At 44.0% G+C, this 20,000-nt stretch overlaps 1 protein-coding gene across 1 annotated transcript in view; it reads left to right on the top strand.

Annotated features, from left to right (window-relative positions):
* Positions 1-20,000, top strand: part of LOC134456122 (E3 ubiquitin-protein ligase HECW1) — a 144,156-nt gene that overhangs the window by 116,560 nt on the left and 7,596 nt on the right. The window contains exons 24-29 of the mRNA XM_063207555.1: positions 596-709; positions 1,237-1,389; positions 3,655-3,753; positions 4,025-4,154; positions 5,191-5,337; positions 8,892-9,006. Coding sequence (XP_063063625.1) covers positions 596-709; positions 1,237-1,389; positions 3,655-3,753; positions 4,025-4,154; positions 5,191-5,337; positions 8,892-9,006 — 758 coding nt within the window. The remainder of the gene's footprint in view (positions 1-595; positions 710-1,236; positions 1,390-3,654; positions 3,754-4,024; positions 4,155-5,190; positions 5,338-8,891; positions 9,007-20,000) is intronic.

The following is a 20,000-nucleotide window of genomic DNA, read 5'->3' as shown; positions in this document are numbered from 1 at the left end:
CTAATGTAGTAAGCAACTTTGGTTTTGAGAAATTCACCCCAGGGCCCCCTATCTCCCTGGGCCCGGGACAACATACCCCTTTGTCCCCCCTGTCGGCGGGCTTGCCTGTGTATATGTAGGCCTCCTGTGGGTAGGTGGTTGTCGATTGCTACACTTCAGACAGAATGTACAATTGTCAAGGGGGCCTGCTTCGTCGTGGCCAAATGTTCAAAATAAGAAACTGAATGTAAGTAAAACAAAGGATCATGTTTGTTGTGATAATAAAGAAAATTGCACATTTTCTCAGAAGCTGGTGGGGGGAGGTGTATGTGGGGGGGTCGTTAGGTTTTCCTCCTTGCTTTAATACTATGCTTGATAATTCAGTATTGCTAATTGCTGTGGTGAAATCTAGAGTGTGTGCGGGTTAGCCGGTTAATGTCTGACAATCTCTGGCACAGTAAGAGGCCTAAGACGTCTGCACGCTGGCAGTGGACACACCACAGAGCCCTTTTATAATATAACCATTTTGCTGTTTTTGCAGAGTCTTCAAAATGTACAGTATCTGTGGTTGATATAAGACACCAGCTAAATGCATATCTTGCCCTCTTGTGTCCAGGTTGCTCATCCGAAGAGATCACCTGTTGGAGGGTACCTTTAACCAGGTCATGGCCTACTCACGCAAAGAGCTGCAGAGGAACAAGCTCTACATCACATTCGTAGGAGAGGAAGGGTGAGTAAACAGCCGAGCTCCATAACTACTGCACTTGTTTTTCAATAGTCACCAAGTTTTGATATGCCACAGAAATAATCAAAACAATTTTGTGCACATCTCTGCTGCACACAAATACAGTAAAAGATTACAATACATTTTGGCTAGAAATGTGTTGTGCGCTGCATTAGTTTGGTTGGTTCTGGTCATTTCTGCAGCATCCTAAATAAACCCAGTGGTGTTAGTGTGAAAGAGTCAGATTAAATTAAACATATAGAATTATATACAGTGTATGACTTGTTGATAGACAGTGTGCCGTTTTATTCTAAAATCAAGTTTTAGAATTAAATATTGATTTTGTAGTAGGTGTATTGGACTGAGATGTTAACTGTCCATATTTGATGTTGGACAAAGTCCATTTTGTATGTAGCCTATAGGCCTATGTAAGCATGCCCTTGCCAAATGATCGTAGCTGCAACACCGTCAAATTTGTAGGCTGAATGTTTTTTCTTTGTCGTCTTTTCTTTGCTCTCTGGTCTCTGGTGCAGTCTGGACTACAGTGGTCCGTCTCGAGAGTTCTTCTTCCTGCTGTCTCAGGAACTCTTCAACCCCTACTATGGCCTCTTCGAGTACTCGGCCAACGACACCTACACCGTCCAGATCAGCCCCATGTCCGCCTTCGTAGAGAACCATCTGGAATGGTGAGCACAGAGTGCCTGAGTTTTGGTCAGTTAGCAGTGATATCAAACACGATGGCTTCATGTTTCTTTCTAAATGGACACTTGGTATCTTTTGAATGCCTTGGCTACAACCAGAGGCGGATTTTCCATTAGGCAAATCTAGGCAATTGCCTAGGGCCCCGACCAAATCTGTCCTCCACAGGGGCCCCAACTGTCACACCAGTTGCATTAAACACACAAAAACGTAGGCTTTGTCCCATACACAAAGCAATCGAAGACTATATATATGACTCAAAACACTTAAAGGACTTATTCGGAGTTGGAGCAAGTTTGCCTCGTTATAGCATGTTTGGGATGAAATACAGTCACTCTAGAGAAAAATCACGGCAAAAGGATGCGTTTTGAGAAAGTTTGATAATATCAAGTTAGCCTCGTTAGCCATATCGGCTATGCAATATGATAGATTGGGGGCATCATATCTCGGCGGTTACACCACATTTCAAAAACACAACATTTAAAAGGCTTACACACCTCAAAACAAAATTACACATACCTCGTAGTATGTTGAGGGTCTCCACACACAAAGTGTCCCAAGCCCTTCATATATTCTTGAAAGGTCTGCAGAATGTGTTTTGTGAAGCCAGTACCGCAACAATATTTGGGATTCCGCTCAAGCCAACTTTTTGAGACAAAAGTCCACAAAAGTAGATTGCCGAGTGCATCGCATCATCAGCTGTGGTTACGCGCTCTGGAAATAATCATAGCTCTGTAATAAGCATGGACCCCCGTTAGTGTTGTACATAGTATTGATGTGAAGGGTGTTCCAAATTATGTGTTAGCCTAGACTAAATATTATTTTTGGTGTTCTTGTGTGAAAAAGACCTTGTGCCATTTAACCCCGACACAATTGGGGCCCCTCCAGCTGTTTCGCTATCACAGTCGACTTGAACATTTGGTGATGTGTCAGTGCATCGCGAGGCACAGAGAGATGTGCACGAACACTGTTCTGTTCAACTTTGGACCGAAAGCTTCAAGGCAGCTGCTCAACTTCGGAATCTCGAAATATTCCAACCGGCATTATCAGCTGTCAAACTGGAGTTCGCGCCACTTGCATCCTAAAAACGCAGCGGGTTTGTTTAATTGTTCATCGGTGCCCACAAGAACGGTTATTTTTGGGAAAATAAAAACACGTTTTGAAATAGCCTGGGCTACTGTTTGGAGTCATACTTCAACACTGTAATCCCCAATGAATCGAGTCATCCAGCATCTGAGACCGCTTGCTCACACAACTTGGTCTAGGCTGTCAATCATGGAGAGAGAGAGAGAGAGAGAGAGAGAGAGAGAGAGAGAGAGAGAGAGAGAGAGAGAGAGAGAGAGAGAGAGAGAGAGAGAGTTTGTTTTCTATGTAATCCTGGGATCCCATCCAGTGCAAATTCAGGGCCAACACAGACACAACACAAATGTCACAAAAAGACACGGCCACACAGCTGACAGTTTGACCTCTTTTTCCCAGACTTCTAAAAAGCCATTATAATCTTTGTTGTTTATAATCTGTGAGCCCGGAATTTGATGACGAAGACAATATTTTAAAAAGGCCTCAAGCAAATAACCTCTTAAAGCTTCCTATATTGCGTTTTGTTCCTGTAAAACCTTGTTCTAGACTATAAAGCCCAACGTAATTGTTGATTTTAGAGTCCTGTGAAATTCAGTGGCTACAGCACGCAGGTGTTCACAGGGGATTGTTGTGCTGTACACCGACAGAGGTTTTCCATCCTACATCCTGCTTCCTCTGTCCTCAGTCCTGAGGTGGTATGAAATGAGAGGTCCTGAGGGGCCGTGGTGTACTTTTGTGTCTTTTTTAACAACATCGAATGAGGCTGGTGGCTACCCTGTCTCAGAACTGCAATTAGCAAAACATCCCCTGAACAAATTATACACACTCCGTCCACAACTCTGTCTCAAAGGAACTCCCCACCTCTGTTCTGTGATTATAGAGCATGTTGTTTTAGATTTATCTAATGCAATTTGTTATTACTATAAATTCAATATATGTACTGTATCTCTCTCTCTCTCTCTCTGTCTGTCTGTCTGTCTGTCTGTCTGTCTGTCTGTCTGTCTGTCTGTCTGTCTGTCTGTCTGTCTGTCTGTCTGTCTGTCTGTCTGTCTGTCTGTCTGTCTGTCTGTCTGTCTGTCTCTCTCTCTCTCTCTCTCTCTCTCTCTCTCTCTCTCCCTCTCTCTCTCTCTCTCTCTCTCTCTCTGTCTCTCTCTCTCTCTCTCTGTTGTCAGGTTCCGGTTCAGTGGTCGTATCCTGGGTCTGGCTCTGATCCATCAGTATCTACTGGATGCTTTCTTCACGCGGCCATTTTACAAAGCCCTCCTCAGACTGTGAGTTCAATTATCTCCTGTCCTCTCTATATACTATATATGTTTTAATTGTTTGCAATATTTTAATGTCTTGGCACAAGTAGATTGGAGAATTTGAAAGATATGAAGTGAAAGGTCTAGAGAAATATCTACCATTTAAAATACAATGATGTATAAAGTGTAGACATGACTTGAAAGATGTTTACTGTATATTCAATTTACTTTTAATTCAATTTACCAAATTTGATACTTTCATAATAATATTAATACTTCTTCATATTTGATGGTGCAGAGCGACAGACCTGAGTGATCTGGAGTATCTGGATGAGGAGTTTCACCAGAGCCTGCAGTGGATGAAGGACAATGACATCACAGACATCCTGGACCTCACCTTCACTGTCAACGAGGAGGTCTTCGGACAGGTAAAGGCCCACTCCTAACCTACATTTTGGTAAACTATGAGTATGCATGGTACGTCATTTTATGAATATGTGCATAGGCAGCCAAGGCTTAATGGATAAGGAGATGGGCTTTAGATCAGAGACTTGTAGGTTAGAATCCCACCTTTCCACTCACTACAACGCTCCATGGCTGAGGTGCCCTTGAGCAAGGCACCTAACCCCATATGGCTGCAGGGACTGTAACCAACACCCTGAAAATAACAATAAGTTCCTTTGGATAAAAGCCCAAGTTCCTTTGGATAAAAGTGTAATGGAATGGAATGTAACATGCCCACCCTCAACATTTTTGTCATTGGTTAGCATATGTGAAACATTCCACAGGTATCCACAACCCTCTCACACATATGGTAATGAAAAGTGCTGTGGACATGCTGTTCAAACATTGCATTAAGTGGGGCCATCAGACTAGCCTCTCCTATCGCCTACCAGTGCAATAAAGGCTACAACCTGAAGCCTTAAACTATTCTGCACTGATTAATCTTAACAAACATTACCTTATGAGATCAAATCTACAATTCCCATGTGATCATCATGGGTGGATGGTGATCCAACATGGTGGCACGTAATGTACAGACTCAGAGACCTGTAGCTAGCACAGCATCTGACTGACACATTTCACCAGAGATGATTGAAAATGTATTCATAAGCAGTTTCTTCCTAGATCCATACGGCTCCAAACTGCAATCCTCTGTATGCTAGACTTGAGCTAAATTCCAAGGTAGCAAGGTTGCTGTTTTTTTGTGAAACTCCGGGGCAATACCGGGGAAATACAGGGGCACAGCAAATCAATACCGAGGCACGTGCCCCTGTAAAATAGGCCTGGCGACGCCCCTGCTGTAGACTATCAGGAGACTAAGGAGAATGAAAGGAGTTCAAAGAATGTCACGCATTGGTGACACGTCTTACGGCTGATCTTGGTCTACCATATTGAACTTTTTTTTATGCCACCATGGCAAAAAAGGCGTCTACTCTACTCGTATTAACTTTTTCCCCTCAGGTGACGGAGAGGGAGCTGAAATCAGGTGGCTCCAACATCCAGGTGACAGAGAAGAACAAGAAGGAGTACATTGAGCGCATGGCCAAGTGGAGGGTGGAGAGGGGAGTGGTGCAGCAGACGGAGGCCCTCGTCAGGGGCTTCTACGAGGTAAATGGACAGCAAATGGATATTTATAGTCAGTGTTGCCAGATGTGTCTGACCAAATCCCGCCCAAAAGCTTCTCAAAAACCGCCAAAATGAGCTAAATTCCGCCCAAATTCAACAAATTACATTGACTTCTATGGGCCCAAAACGGCTGAAAAAAACGCCAAATTGCCAATTTTTCCCATTTTTACCCGCAGACGCTCATCCCAAGTAGCCCAATTGGGCGGATTTTGGGGGATTGTTTTTAATTACCAAAAATTTGTTTCACATAGGAAAGCTATTTATGTCACAATGCCGTTTATAAGTCATTTCACATTACAGTTTCACTTACATTGGGTACGTCAAGTAGCTGTTCAGGGAAAGTTGTTTTTTCCCCTCACACTGTCTGTCCGACAGCTGATAGACGTCTGACATTCATAATGCAATGAGCAGTAGCGGCCGGTGGCTGAGAAAACAGGCAGGGCAGAATTTTTTGGCGATCAAGTCCATAATAATTAAATCAATGCGGTATCATTTACGAGTTGCGTTGCGTTGCGTTGCGTTGCGGCAAGCCAGGAAAGCGTTTACCTAGTGTTAGGTGTGTTAGGTTAGTGTTAGGTGTGTGTAAAACTCCACCTCCCGTGATACACTGCACTTATTAGGCATGCGTAGTCTGTCTATGTTCAACCTCTGTTCTGAATATAGCTGTTTTGACAGTTCTCCATTTAGCTACTGCTCTCTTGGTCATTTAAGCAGAGCGACTGCACACATGGTTCTGTTAAGAAATTACAAGAAAATGCTGTGTCTGCTCGCGGAGTTGGAGTCTGTGACAAGCAACACGAGAAGAATATATCTCCACGCAACCTGACAGCACGAACAATATGGAAAAGGATGGCACAGCATCGTAGCCTTAGCCAAGGCAGAGCAAAACTCTGTGTGCAGCAAACAGACTCGTTTGAAATGTAGAAGCATTTTTGTAAACCAACATGAGAAACAAACTGTCCTCAAGTAGTCTACTTGACAAGTCAAGTGGTCTCGCCTCCGTTCATACTGTACATTACAGTGACAAAATGCAACCAAATCCACAAGCCCTCAACAATATTCAATTTGGTCTTGTTGTCCCCTTGCTGTCGGCTCAAATGTCCCACAGAACCAAATGATATCAATATACCTGGAAAGAACATGCCTATTTTCGAAATTAGTAGCCACGGTGACGGTTAAAACAATAGGAAAATTGTGTGTTCAGCGGTAGCCACTGAAGCTCACTGACAGACTCGCTCCTGTTCTGCACTGCTAGTAAGCAGGACTGTGTGCAGGGTGGGTTGTTGTTGTTTTTTTTAGCTAGTTTTTGGGGACACAACATACAATACTGAGCATAAGAAGCTGTCAACAACATCCCAAGCTCAATAAGCTCAGATATTTCATTAAATCACTTCCAGTTTCCCTATTTTACAAAGACTTCGTTCATAAAACCCCATGCCTAACACAGATTCTCAGAGAACGTCTTCAGCTAGTCTTGGGGGTAAGATAGCAGCAGCAGACACACGGACGATGCTACACATTTGCTTGCGGTCTCAACATTGCAAGCTCACATTTCATTAAATAACAGCCAGTTAACCATTATGCAAAGACTTCAGTCATAAAACATTAAACTTTGCAATATAGCAAATATAGAGTAAAGACTGTACCTACCCCAGACGTGAATCCTGCATAACCAGCCAACACATCCTTCGTCAAATCCGTCATGGTTATCCGTTTAATCCAACAATTTTGTAAGGGAATTTTGCGGCAAAGAAGTTGATAAAATCCCACAGGTTAGAGATGGGCGGAGTAATCTGTTTTTTTAAACCGTGTGTCCTTTGCAAAGCATATCAGAGAACTTAGAACACAGGGAGAAGATTCACACTGATTGGTTCCCATTGTAGCCAGTTCGCTTTGCATGCATACTGCAGTTCCTATGGCGTGTCCACTAGTTGGCGGGCGTTGGTAAGTCTTTCATGTGGGAAAATGTATGGAATGGAAAGGGGAGCCCACATGCTTTCCAGATTCCAAATTTCCAGTCACAAATCTCATCAACAAAACATTCCTGGTAAGCACTATGGCTGGTGTTTAACAATAGGCTGTATTGACAAATCTTTCAGGTGTGTAGTTTTACAGCAGGGAAGAAGATTTCAACCTGTACTCGCTAGCATCCAGCTAATGTTTATGGGTTTGGCCTCATAAAAATGGAGCTTTGTGACCCAGTATATAATAATCTAGTGGCGCAAAATAATCGAAACGCTACTCAAATGAGGTCGTATTATTTCTAGCTTCGAAATGGATATTAATATTTCAGGGCAAAAAAATATCATAAATCACAAAAATTATAATAGTTGAAAACTCCATTCACACCCACTCATTTTGCACTTAGCTTGGATTAGGGTCAGCCAGTTGTGGCTAGTAGCTAGTTCCGTGAGTGAAACCCCCCTGAGCATATTCAGGGCCACCGACCTGTCATTGGTCAGGGCAGATCATACATCTGGCCAGATAGCGTCCATAGCGGCGCGCTTATGTTATGATATTATGCTAAGTAGGCTACAATGCTAATTTTGTAGAATGCGATCGGAAGAGGGGGGCGGGCTTAGCTGAGGCAGCGAGACATCTGCCCAGGCCAGTGGCCATAGACCTAACGTTAAACAGCCACACTGGATGTAAACTAGACTTTTCAGCAAAAACATAAAACCTGTTTCCACTCGCAAAGATTGTCACAAACCACAACATGATGTAATAAGATTCCCAGTGTGACAGAGGTTGCAATACATATTTTATCTACAATTTCTGGATGGAAAGAATCTTTGGAGGTGCAGTGCCCATCTGCCCTTAATGAACCGGCCGCGCCTGGCAAGGAGGATAGAATCTACAAATTTGATATGGACAAGACAGTCTCCCTTTTTGAAGCGCTATTTTTTAAAACAACTGTCTTGTATTGGAATCAATCCGGTATATAGTGCTTTCCCACTCCTTCGAGCACTCAAAGCAATGTACAGCAATGCATCACATTCACACACACACATTCACACACCAGTGGCAGTGGCTAGCACACAGGCTACCACCCCGCCACCAGTGAAGTGTGGAGCGAGGAGAGGTGCAGCAGATGGAGGCCCTTGTGCTTTGAGCTTTTGAACTTTGAACTTTTGTCGGGGGCTTCTATCATGTGCTGGCTGGGAAGCTGACAGGGGGCACCAGGGGGTCCGTTTTCCGGACTCTAGGGAGAGTGGGGACGCAGAATGGCATGTACCATACAGTATTGGGTGAGGGGGGGCACATCAAATGACTTTGTCTCGGGCCCGGTCAATGCTGTCAGCGGCCCTCGGTTCTTGGTACTGCATCTTCAGAATTAGATGTGCACACCAGTGTGAGTGTGACTTAGGGGTTGCTGACGTGTCACACTAGGGAGCACCCACAAAGCCCAGGTTTGAAAACTGAGTGGGGCAACTCTGTTCACTACCACATGAGGAATTTGGGTTGTTGCAGTGAGCAATTTACCTGGTGTAATTCACGCTCCTTTTCTGTCTCTATTTTTCTTTTGTGCTCTGCAGGTGGTAGATTCACGGTTGGTGTCTGTGTTCGATGCCAGAGAACTGGAGCTGGTGATCGCTGGCACAGCAGAGATCGACTTGAACGACTGGAGAAGCAACACGGAGTACAGAGGAGGTAGGCTAGGAGGAGCCCTGCTCTAAAAGACCTCTGTGCCCAAATTTCCCTCAGCTCTATGTTTTACAGAGGAGGTAAAAGTGGAACAGTCTCACCAAAATCAATTATTGTACTTGTTCTAAAAGACCTCAAAGAACTGAAAGCTCTAACGATTGTCCAAAACGTTCACCCATTCACTATATGGTATCAAAAGGCAGAGAAACTGGCACACATCATGGCCTCAGAAGCTGCATTGTTTACAGTATATGGTGCACTCTATGTCAGCGGTCTAGTCTACTTTTTTGAAGTGGGTATCCTGTATATTTGAGCATTTTTTGAAGTGGGTATACTGTATATATTTGTGCTATTCAAAACAATGGATCAATCAATTTTAAGTGGGTATACTGAAATCCCTGAAATTTAGAAGTGGGTATACTCCGTATACCCGCGTTCTACGTAGACTACACCACTGCTCTATGTACTACATACTGTTTACACACTGTGCTCTATAAAGTGAATGCATTCATGAATGAATAATTTTGGATGTACCCCAGGCAGTCAACCACCAGCGCTGGGCTTTGTTGTGAAAACACAATGTGTTATATGCATCAGGCTCTTCTTGACACAGTTTTTTTTACGTGAGTCGATAGCCTGCCCTACATGAAAATATGCTGATCCAGTGAAAAAACGTGTCAATGTTGAAATTCATTTCTGCACTGTGGTTGGGGTATAGCCATGCAGTGGAGACTTCCAGAAGATGACTAAATCAGATGCTTGGCCTCACAGTGGGATACGGTCCTGGTTGTTTGTTTGGGATTTCATTTCCAGAATGACTTGAAGCATCTTCACTAGCTGTGACTTGAACCCCAGATTTTGTAGAGTAAGCAGCACTGTGGTGGTGATTGCAAATGTGGGATCTATGCTATGTGGTGCAGTAGTGAAATGCCAGGCCCCAGCATCTGATGTCGACTATTAAACTGTCAGCTTTTCAAAGTCATTATTTAGTTGTCATGATATTTCACAGATTTATCTGGGAGATAAAATATGCAGCACTGGGCCCTGGGCACTGGGCACATTTAGATGAAATACTCATATGCAGACTGACTTAAGTTTTTTATTATTATTATTATTATTTTTTAGATTTTTACAATTTTATTTTACAGTTTTTAGATACAGGGTACAGTCCCTTGAGAAATGTAGGGTAATTTTATTATTCACTCACCCACTGTTCCTCAACTTTTCTTGTCTTGCAAATTTATACCGTGTCGCTCGAAATTCGCCAGATTTTGCTTGTGAATTCCAACTGTGTCGTCCCAGTTAGCCTTACCAGCTTAGCCACAACCCAGACACAGACCAATTGGACAGACACATTCCCGGTGAGTTCCCCAGCTGGGGGTGTGGGGCACAAACAAAAGTCTACCCAGGTGAACTGCGGTAAAGAGGGCTCATGCTGTAGAGAAGAGGGCTCAACCTGGAACCGTCTGTTCCCAAGGCAGCGAAGAAAACCCAGACTCGTACTGTGTTGCCCTGATTTACCCTACTGACCTAGCTGCATCCAGAAACAGAGCATTTAGACAAAAACAAGATTCCTACATTGTTACCTACGCGCCAGGGGGTGGGAGCAGGAAAAAAAGACCCAGATCTGCACACAAACTATCTATCCATAAGCATCGAGGGGGGGACTTGACCTCAGAGAACCGTCTGTCCGAACAAGCGATGGCCCACAACATTAATCAGTGAGGAGCCTCCACAGTCGCTTGCCAGAGTCTTTCATCTGCGTGTCTAGAATATGTGTCTGTTTGTGTGTGTGTATGTGTACATGTGTGTGTGTGTGCATGTCGTGTGTGTCTGTGTATTTGTCTGCCAGTCAGTGTGTGTCGTGTGTTTGTGTGTGCAGTCTATGTCATGTATGTGTGTGTGTGTGTGTGTGTGTGTGTGCTTGTGTATGTGTGTGTGTGTGTGTGTGTGTGTGTGTGTGTGTGTGTGTGTGTGTGTGTGTGTGTGTGTGTGTGTGTGCTTGTGTATGTGTGTGTATGTGTGCGTGTGGTGCGTGCGTGTGTGAGTGTGTGTGTGTGTGTGTGTGTGTGTGTGTCTGCCAGAGATGCTCATCTGGTTCTCATTGCCTCTAAGCTCTTAATTGCCGGCGGATAATCATCTACTATGCACTCGGAGATACTTGACCTGCTCACTGCCTCCTTGTCACACACGCACGCACACACACACACCTCCTCCTCCTCAGCGAAATCCACTGTAAGCCGCCGTAGGGTCTGCAGGCCCGGACTCCGGCCGCTGCCGGGATGCTGGTTGGTTGTCAAGCGAGCATGGCCACCGCCAAAGCAAACCTCAGCTTTGTTTGGCTTGCAGTTATTCATCTGGAGTAGTGGAAACATGATGTGTGAAGAAAAACTGCTGATTTTCCCCCGGTACACTCACAAACTCTGCAGTCTGGCAGGAAAAGTTTTTTTTTTTTCATTTTAGGGGCATTTTTTATTTTCCTTACTGCGGTGGGATGTGGAGGGATTGAAGGCATTTGCAACAGTAACACCTCTGATGCTTTATATGCTGAATACGAGGAGTTTATGGGCTATGAATGGGGCCTTGCTTTCTCAAGCCTAGCAGGGGGTTTGCTTATAAGTGGAGCTCAATGTGGGATCGACTTGTGCTGCACCCACCCATGCCATGCAGGGGTGTCGCACAGGGGGGGTAAAGTGTGACTTAGTCACCAGGGCCCCATGCATATGGGGGGCCCAGACAGTGTCTGATTTATGTATACGTAGATATATGGCCGGGCGGACTGGGGGGGGTCCATTGGAACTGGTGGAACTGTATATAGGGCCCACAATTTGTTGCTACGCCTCTGATGCCATGTCTTGCTTTTCGACCCCACTCTACTACTCTGATCTCCTCTTCCTCCGCCTCTTCTTCCATTCTTCAATTAGGCCTACCGATGCCTATCCTGGAAAGCCAGACTAAAATATGCAAATATTAATCTGCGTGATCACCAGAAACGACCTACACTACCCGAGATCGCAGAAGAAGTTTCGCCACGTGTTCTCTTTATTCGCTCTGGACGTGATTTAGCTCAGTGGTGCCAGAAATTTCAGGGGTTGTGTTGAGGGTGTGACCAAAAATTCTACTAGCCAACATTATAATTAGGCCAAATCAAAACCAAATTAGAACATGTTTTGGTCCCCATGTAAAGTAATTAAGGTATTCATTAATGTCTCAAAGAAGAATAATTGTAATCAGTAATCACTTTAGTCATATTTTAGTGCGGATACATATGTAGAAGTTTGGGCGCGGCTTGTCTTGGGGACAGGCCATGGGGTGCATTATGAAAAAAAGGTTAAGAACCACTGATTAGCTGATCACGTAACGACTCTGACTTTCCAATTAGTTTTCGCCAAACCGTGTCATAGCTCATTACCATAATATTAGCTTCACTTAAATAGCTGAAATTCGCTCAAGTCGCTTCGCTCCCGGCAAATTTGCTTTGGTCTCCTTATTCGCCGACACCTCCATAGGGAAATAATGACTTAAGTTGCTCAGGTAGTGTAGGTCGCTCTTGGTGTTCACATAGCTTTAGTCTTGCATCGCTCGGATATAGCTAAGGGCTCTGGGTGGGGTCAAACCATTGTCATGATGGTTCAAATTGCCCCGGCACTGCCTTGAGCAACACTAAGAGCAATGATATGACCAATGATTTTGGACAACACATTTCATTAACCATTGTCATTGTGTTGTCTCTACCATCCCGCCAAAGCCTGCCCAAAAGATTCAAACACAAGGGGGACTTGTGCTGACCAGCTGTCCGGACTTCTGCCGGACAACCCCGCCCTCTAACTTTTTAACCTAGCGTCCTCGCGCCGTACCCATTGCTTCGACTTGCCGACTACCCGCCTCCGTGGAGAAAACAGTGAAGTCGGCATTCTAAACTGTAGGCAGAAATCAGGGAACAGCGCTGCCATCTTACCTCAGACTAACTCAGCTGCCAACAACAGTTTTACTTGTAAAACAAGATTTTTTGGGAAGGATTTTCGCATTTCATTACCTCATTATGATAAAGGAGTCATCAGTAGGCTACCACTAACGTAATGTTGTATCAGAGACGGCAGGTTATGATAGACAAATCCTTCCGTTGCTGTCTGTAGGCCTATTATTTCATAAATATTTTTTTCATGTATTTTGGGTAGTCAATCAAGCTTAGGCCTATAATAGCCAAAAATTAATTAGCCTTGATTTACTTAACTCAAAGTTGGTCAGTGTGGTCAAAGTTGGTCAGTGTTTATCAGCTGTATTTTAAAATGAGATTCAAAATGTTTCTGTCAACCTTTTTTTTCATGCAGACGCTGGATAACCATATGAACAACACGAGCTCAAAATACAGACGCTTTCTTTGCCCTGTTTGTAAAGTTGTGAGCCCTTGTTGTAAAGGCATTTAGCGGACAAACTTAGTTCCACTAGCCTATGTGTTGCCACCAGTGCAGGAAAAAATAGGAAACAGACAGTAGACACTAATATAGATAGCCTACCTATTTAACTTTCATACAGTCAGTTAATGCACTTCATAGCGCTATGGACCGCAATTAACACTAATTACACGGAGATATCCCCGACATAAGGCGACAGCAATACAGTTAATTCGCTGTGCGAATTCTGGAGTTAAATCTGGAGTAACATGGCGGCCGCAGATATCGGAAACGCGACCGACTGTCAAGGTCTAGTTTGCGTCAATGACGTTGCTTCGCATCTCGAGGCCATAAGCAAAAGACTAGGAGGAGAGGAAAAACAAAGAGAGGGACACACAGACGTCATGAACAGGTCGTAAAAACGGACCGATGGCCACCCTACTAGTGTCTCTCAAACTTTTTCAGACCGAGTACCACCTTGTCCCACAAAAAATGTTCAGGACCACCTGCTAACTGAATTGACAATTGACGGGGGCTAATTTGACACTGCTAATTTTGATGCAGATCACTGACTTTTTAATCACATTACACGTCTGTCCTATTGTGGTGAAAATGAGACTTCAGCTATATTTAGCTTTGCAATAATGTTACAAATATAGTCTACTGCTGGCTTGTCTTGGAAAAGTAGAAAAGTAAAAATCCCCTCGCGGACCACCTGAGCTCTGTCGCAGACCACCAGTGGTCCCCAGACCACACTTTGAGAATAATTGGGCTAGACCATCTAGCCAGGCAAAAAAAATTTTTGTCCTCTAGGCTGGTTCATCTAGTTAACCTGCCTAACTGCTGCCTCCCACCTCCAAATATTCTCTTTAACTAATGGTTTCTTATGTAATTAATTAAGTATTCTGTGCCTTTGGGTTCTGGTGTGTCATATCCAAATGAAAATACTAACATGATACAAAAATATGACCCATGTAAACCTCCTTAAATGCATAAGTAGGTAATGCATACAGTCCAAACATGAGAAAATAAGCATTCACAGCGTCCAATGAGGTGTGCGGCGCAGTGTTTTCAGTCTTTGTCCAGATTGTCCAAAACGTTCACCCATTCACTATATGGTATCAAAAGGCAGAGAAACTGGCACACATCATGGCCTCAGAAGCTGCATTGTTTACAGTATATGGTGCACTCTATGTCAGCGGTCTAGTCTACTTTTTTGAAGTGGGTATCCTGTATATTTGAGCATTTTTTGAAGTGGGTATACTGTATATATTTGTGCTATTCAAAACAATGGATCAATCAATTTTAAGTGGGTATACTGAAATCCCTGAAATTTAGAAGTGGGTATACTCCGTATACCCGCGTTCTACGTACTACACCACTGCTCTATGTACTACATACTGTTTACACACTGTGCTCTATAAAGTGAATGCATTCATGAATGAATAATTTTGGATGTACCCCAGGCAGTCAACCACCAGCGCTGGGCTTTGTTGTGAAAACACAATGTGTTATATGCATCAGGCTCTTCTTGACACAGTTTTTTTTACGTGAGTCGATAGCCTGCCCTACATGAAAATATGCTGATCCAGTGAAAAAACGTGTCAATGTTGAAATTCATTTCTGCACTGTGGTTGGGGTATAGCCATGCAGTGGAGACTTCCAGAAGATGACTAAATCAGATGCTTGGCCTCACAGTGGGATACGGTCCTGGTTGTTTGTTTGAAGCATCTTCACTAGCTGTGACTTGAACCCCAGATTTTGTAGAGTAAGCAGCACTGTGGTGGTGATTGCAAATGTGGGATCTATGCTATGTGGTGCAGTAGTGAAACGCCAGGCCCCAGCATCTGATGTCGACTATTAAACTGTCAGCTTTTCAAAGTCATTATTTAGTTGTCATGATATTTCACAGATTTATCTGGGAGATAAAATATGCAGCACTGGGCCCTGGGCACTGGGCACATTTAGATGAAATACTCATATGCAGACTGACTTAAAGGTTTTTTTTTTGTTTTTTTTTTAGATTTTTACAGTTTTCTTTTACAGTTTTTAGATACAGGGTACAGTGCCTTGAGAAATGTAGGGTTATTTTATTATTTACTCACCCACTGTTCCTCAACTTTTCTTGTCTTGCAAATTTATACCGTGTCGCTCGAAATTCGCCAGACTTTGCTTGTGAATTCCAACTGTGTTGTCCCAGTTAGCCTTACCAGCTTAGCCACCACCCGGACACAGACCAATTGGACAGACACATTCCCGGTGAGTTCCCCAGCTGGGGGTGTGGGGCACAAACAAAACTCTACCCAGGTGAACTGCGGTAAAGAGGGCTCATGCTGTAGAGAAGAGGGCTCAACCTGGAACCGTCTGTTCCCAAGGCAGCGAAGAAGACCCAGATTCATACTGTGTTGCCCTGATTTACCCTACTGACCTAGCTGCATCCAGAAACAGAGCATTTAGACAAAAACAAGATTCCTACATTGTTACCTACGCGCTAGGGGGTGGGAGCAGGAAAAATAAGACCCAGATCTGCACACAAACTATCTATCCATAAGCATCGAGGGGGGGACTTGACCTCAGAGAACCGTCTGTCCGAACAAGCGATGGCCCACAACATTAATCAGTGAGGAGCCTCCACGGCCGCTTGCCAGAGTCTTTCATCTGCGTGTCTAGAATATGTGTGTGTTTGTGTGTGTATGTGTACGTGTGTGTGTGTGTGCGTGTGTGTGTCGTGTGTGTCTGTCTGCCAGTCAGTGTGTGTTGTGTGTTTGTGTGTGCAGTCTATGTCTATGTCGTGTGTGTGTGTGTGTGCTTGTGTGTGTGTGTGTGTGTGTGTGTGTGTGTGTGTGTGTGTGTGTGTGTGTGTGTGTGTGTGTGCGTGTGTGTGTGTGTGTGTGTGTGCTTGTGTGTGTGTGTGTATTTGTGCGTGGGAGTGTGCGTGCTTGTGTGTGTGTGTATGTGTGTCTGCCAGAGATGCTCATCTGGTTCTCATTGCCTCTAAGCTCTTAATTGCCGGCGGATAATCATCTACTATGCACTCGGAGATACTTGACCTGCTCACTGCCTCCTTGTCACACACGCACACACACACACACACCTCCTCCTCCTCAGCGAAATCCACTGTAAGCCGCTGTAGGGTCTGCAGGCCCGGACTCCGGCCGTTGCCGGGATGCTGGTTGGTTGTCAAGCGAGCATGGCCACCGCCAAAGCAAACCTCAGCTTTGTTTGGCTTGCAGTTATTCATCTGGAGTAGTGGAAACATGATGTGTGAAGAAAAACTGGTGATTTTCCCCCAGTGCGCTCACAAACTCTGCAGTCTGGCAGGAAAAGTTTTTTTTTTTTCATTTTAGGGGCATTTTTTATTTTCCTTACTGCGGTGGGATGTGGAGGGATTGAAGGCATTTGCAACAGTAACACCTCTGATGCTTTATATGCTGAATACGAGGAGTTTATGGGCTATGAATGGGGCCTTGCTTTCTCAAGCCTAGCAGGGGGTTTGCTTATAAGTGGAGCTCAATGTGGGATCGACTTGTGCTGCCCCCACCCATGCCATGCAGGGGTGTCGCACAGGGGGGTAAAGTGTGACTTAGTCACCAGGGCCCCATGCATATGGGGGGCCCAGACAGTGTCTGATTTATGTATACGTGGATACAGTATACGGCCGGGGGGACTGGGGGGGTCCATTGGAACTGGTGGAACTGTATATAGGGCTCACAAGTTGTTGCTACGCCTCTGATGCCATGTCTTGCTTTTCGACCCCACTTTACTACTCTGGTCTCCTCTTCCTCCGCCTCTTCTTCCATTCTTCAATTAGGCATACCGATGCCTATCCTGGAAAGCCAGACTAAAATATGCAAATATTAATCTGCGTGAACACCGGAAACGACCTACACTACCCGAGATCGCTGAAGAAGTTTCGCCACGTATTTGCTTTATTTGCTCTGGACGTGATTTAGCTCAGTGGTGCCAGAAATTTCAGGGGTTGTTTTGAGGGTGTGACCAAAAATTCTACTAGCGAACATTATAATTAGGCCAAATCAAAACCAAATCAGAACATGTTTTGGTCCCCATGTAAAGTAATTAAGGTATTCATTAATGTCTCAAGGAAGAATCATTGTAATTTATTAATCACTTCAGTCATATTTTAGTGCGGATACATATGTAGAAGTTTGGGCGCGGCTTGTCTTGGGGACAGGCCATGGGGTGCATTATGAAAAAAAGGTTAAGAACCACTGACTAGCTGATCACATAACGGCTCTGACTTTCCAATTGGTTTTCGCCAAACCGTGTCATAGCTCATTACCATAATATTAGCTTGACTTAAATAGCTGAAATTTGCTCAGGTCGCTTCGCTCCCGGCAAATTTGCTTTGGTCTCCTTATTCGCCGACACCTCCATAGGGAAATAATGACTTAAATTGCTCAGGTAGTGTAGGCCTAGGTCGCTCTTGGTGTTCACATAGCTTTAGTCTGGCATCGCTCGGATATAGCTAAGGGCTCTGGGTGGGGTCAAACCATTGTCATGATGGTTCAAATTGCCCCGGCACTGCCTTGAGCATTACTAAGATCAATGATATGACCAATGATTTTGAACAACACATTTCATTAACCATTGGCATTGTGCTGTCTCTACCATCCTGCCAAAGCCTGCCCAAAAGATTCAAACACAAGGGGGACTTGTGCTGACCAGCTGTCCGGACTTCTGCCGGACAACCCCGCCCTCTAACTTTTTAACCTAGCGTCCTCGCACCGTACCCATTGCTTCGACTTGCCGACTTCCTGCCTCCGTGGAGAAAACAGTGAAGTCGGCATTCTAAACTGTAGGCAGAAATCAGGGAACAGCGCTGCCATCTTACCTCAGACTAACTCAGCTGCCAACAACAGTTTTACTTGTAAAACAAGATTTTTTGGGAAGGATTTTCGCATTTCATTACCTCATTATGATAAAGGAGTCATCAGTAGGCTACCACTAACGTAATGTTGTATCAGAGACGGCAGGTTATGATAGACAAATCCTTCCGTTGCTGTCTGTAGGCCTATTATTTCATAAATATTTTTTTCATGTATTTTGGGTAGTCAATCAAGCTTAGGCCTATAATAGCCAAAAATTAATTAGCCTTGATTTACTTAACTCAAAGTTGGTCAGTGTGGTCAAAGTTGGTCAGTGTTTATCAGCTGTATTTTAAAATGAGATTCAAAATGTTTCTGTCAACCTTTTTTTTCATGCAGACGCTGGATAACCATATGAACAACACGAGCTCAAAATACAGACGCTTTCTTTGCCCTGTTTGTAAAGTTGTGAGCCCTTGTTGTAAAGGCATTTAGCGGACAAACTTAGTTCCACTAGCCTATGTGTTGCCACCAGTGCAGGAAAAAATAGGAAACAGACAGTAGACACTAATATAGATAGCCTACCTATTTAACTTTCATACAGTCAGTTAATGCACTTCATAGCGCTATGGACCGCAATTAACACTAATTACACGGAGATATCCCCGACATAAGGCGACAGCAATACAGTTAATTCGCTGTGCGAATTCTGGAGTTAAATCTGGAGTAACATGGCGGCCGCAGATATCGGAAACGCGACCGACTGTCAAGGTCTAGTTTGCGTCAATGACGTTGCTTCGCATCTCGAGGCCATAAGCAAAAGACTAGGAGGAGAGGAAAAACAAAGAGAGGGACACACAGACGTCATGAACAGGTCGTAAAAACGGACCGATGGCCACCCTACTAGTGTCTCTCAAACTTTTTCAGACCGAGTACCACCTTGTCCCACAAAAAATGTTCAGGACCACTTGCTAACTGAATTGACAGTTGACGGGGGCTAATTTGACACTGCTAATTTTGATGCAGATCTCTGACTTTTTAATCACATTACAAGTCTGTCCTATTGTGGTGAAAATGAGACTTCAGCTATATTTAGCTTTGCAATAACGTTACAAATATAGCCTAATGCTGGCTTGTTGTGGAAAAGTAGAAAAGTAAAAATCCCCTCGCGGACCACCTGAGCTCTGTTGCGGACGACCAGTGGTCCCCACACCACACTTTGAGAATGATTGGGCTAGACCATCTCGCCAGGCAAAAATTATTTTTGTCCTCTAGGCTGGTTCATCTAGTTAACCTGCCCAACAGCTGCCTCCCACCTCAAAATATTCTCTTTAACTAATGGTTTCTTATGTAATCAATTAAGTATTCTGTGACTTTGGGTTCTGGTGTGTCATATCCAAATGAAAATATTAACATGATACAAAAATATGACCCATGTAAACCTCCTTAAATGCATAAGTAGGTAATGCATACAGTCCAAACATGAGAAAATAAGCATTCACAGCGTCCAATGACGTGTGCGACACAGTGTTTTGCAGCAGGCTACATTAAATAGTCAAGTTTACATTACCATGCTCCACTGTATCATTTTTGGCACACGCATAATGTATGTCAACACATTTCCATGTAGGAAAACTTCACAACCTAACATTTGTTCAGCTGGATTTACGTATGTTTTTATTTGGAAAAAATAAATGTCTGTATGGGTTGTCCCTCTCCTCTCCTTGTTTCTCTTCCTCTCTCTGCCTCTGTCTCTGTCTCTGTCTCTGTCTTTGTCTCT

The sequence above is a fragment of the Engraulis encrasicolus genome, chromosome 9 (assembly GCF_034702125.1).
Source record: "Engraulis encrasicolus isolate BLACKSEA-1 chromosome 9, IST_EnEncr_1.0, whole genome shotgun sequence".
Taxonomy (NCBI): Eukaryota; Metazoa; Chordata; class Actinopteri; order Clupeiformes; family Engraulidae; genus Engraulis; species Engraulis encrasicolus.
This window is presented reverse-complemented; position numbering and strand designations above follow the sequence as displayed.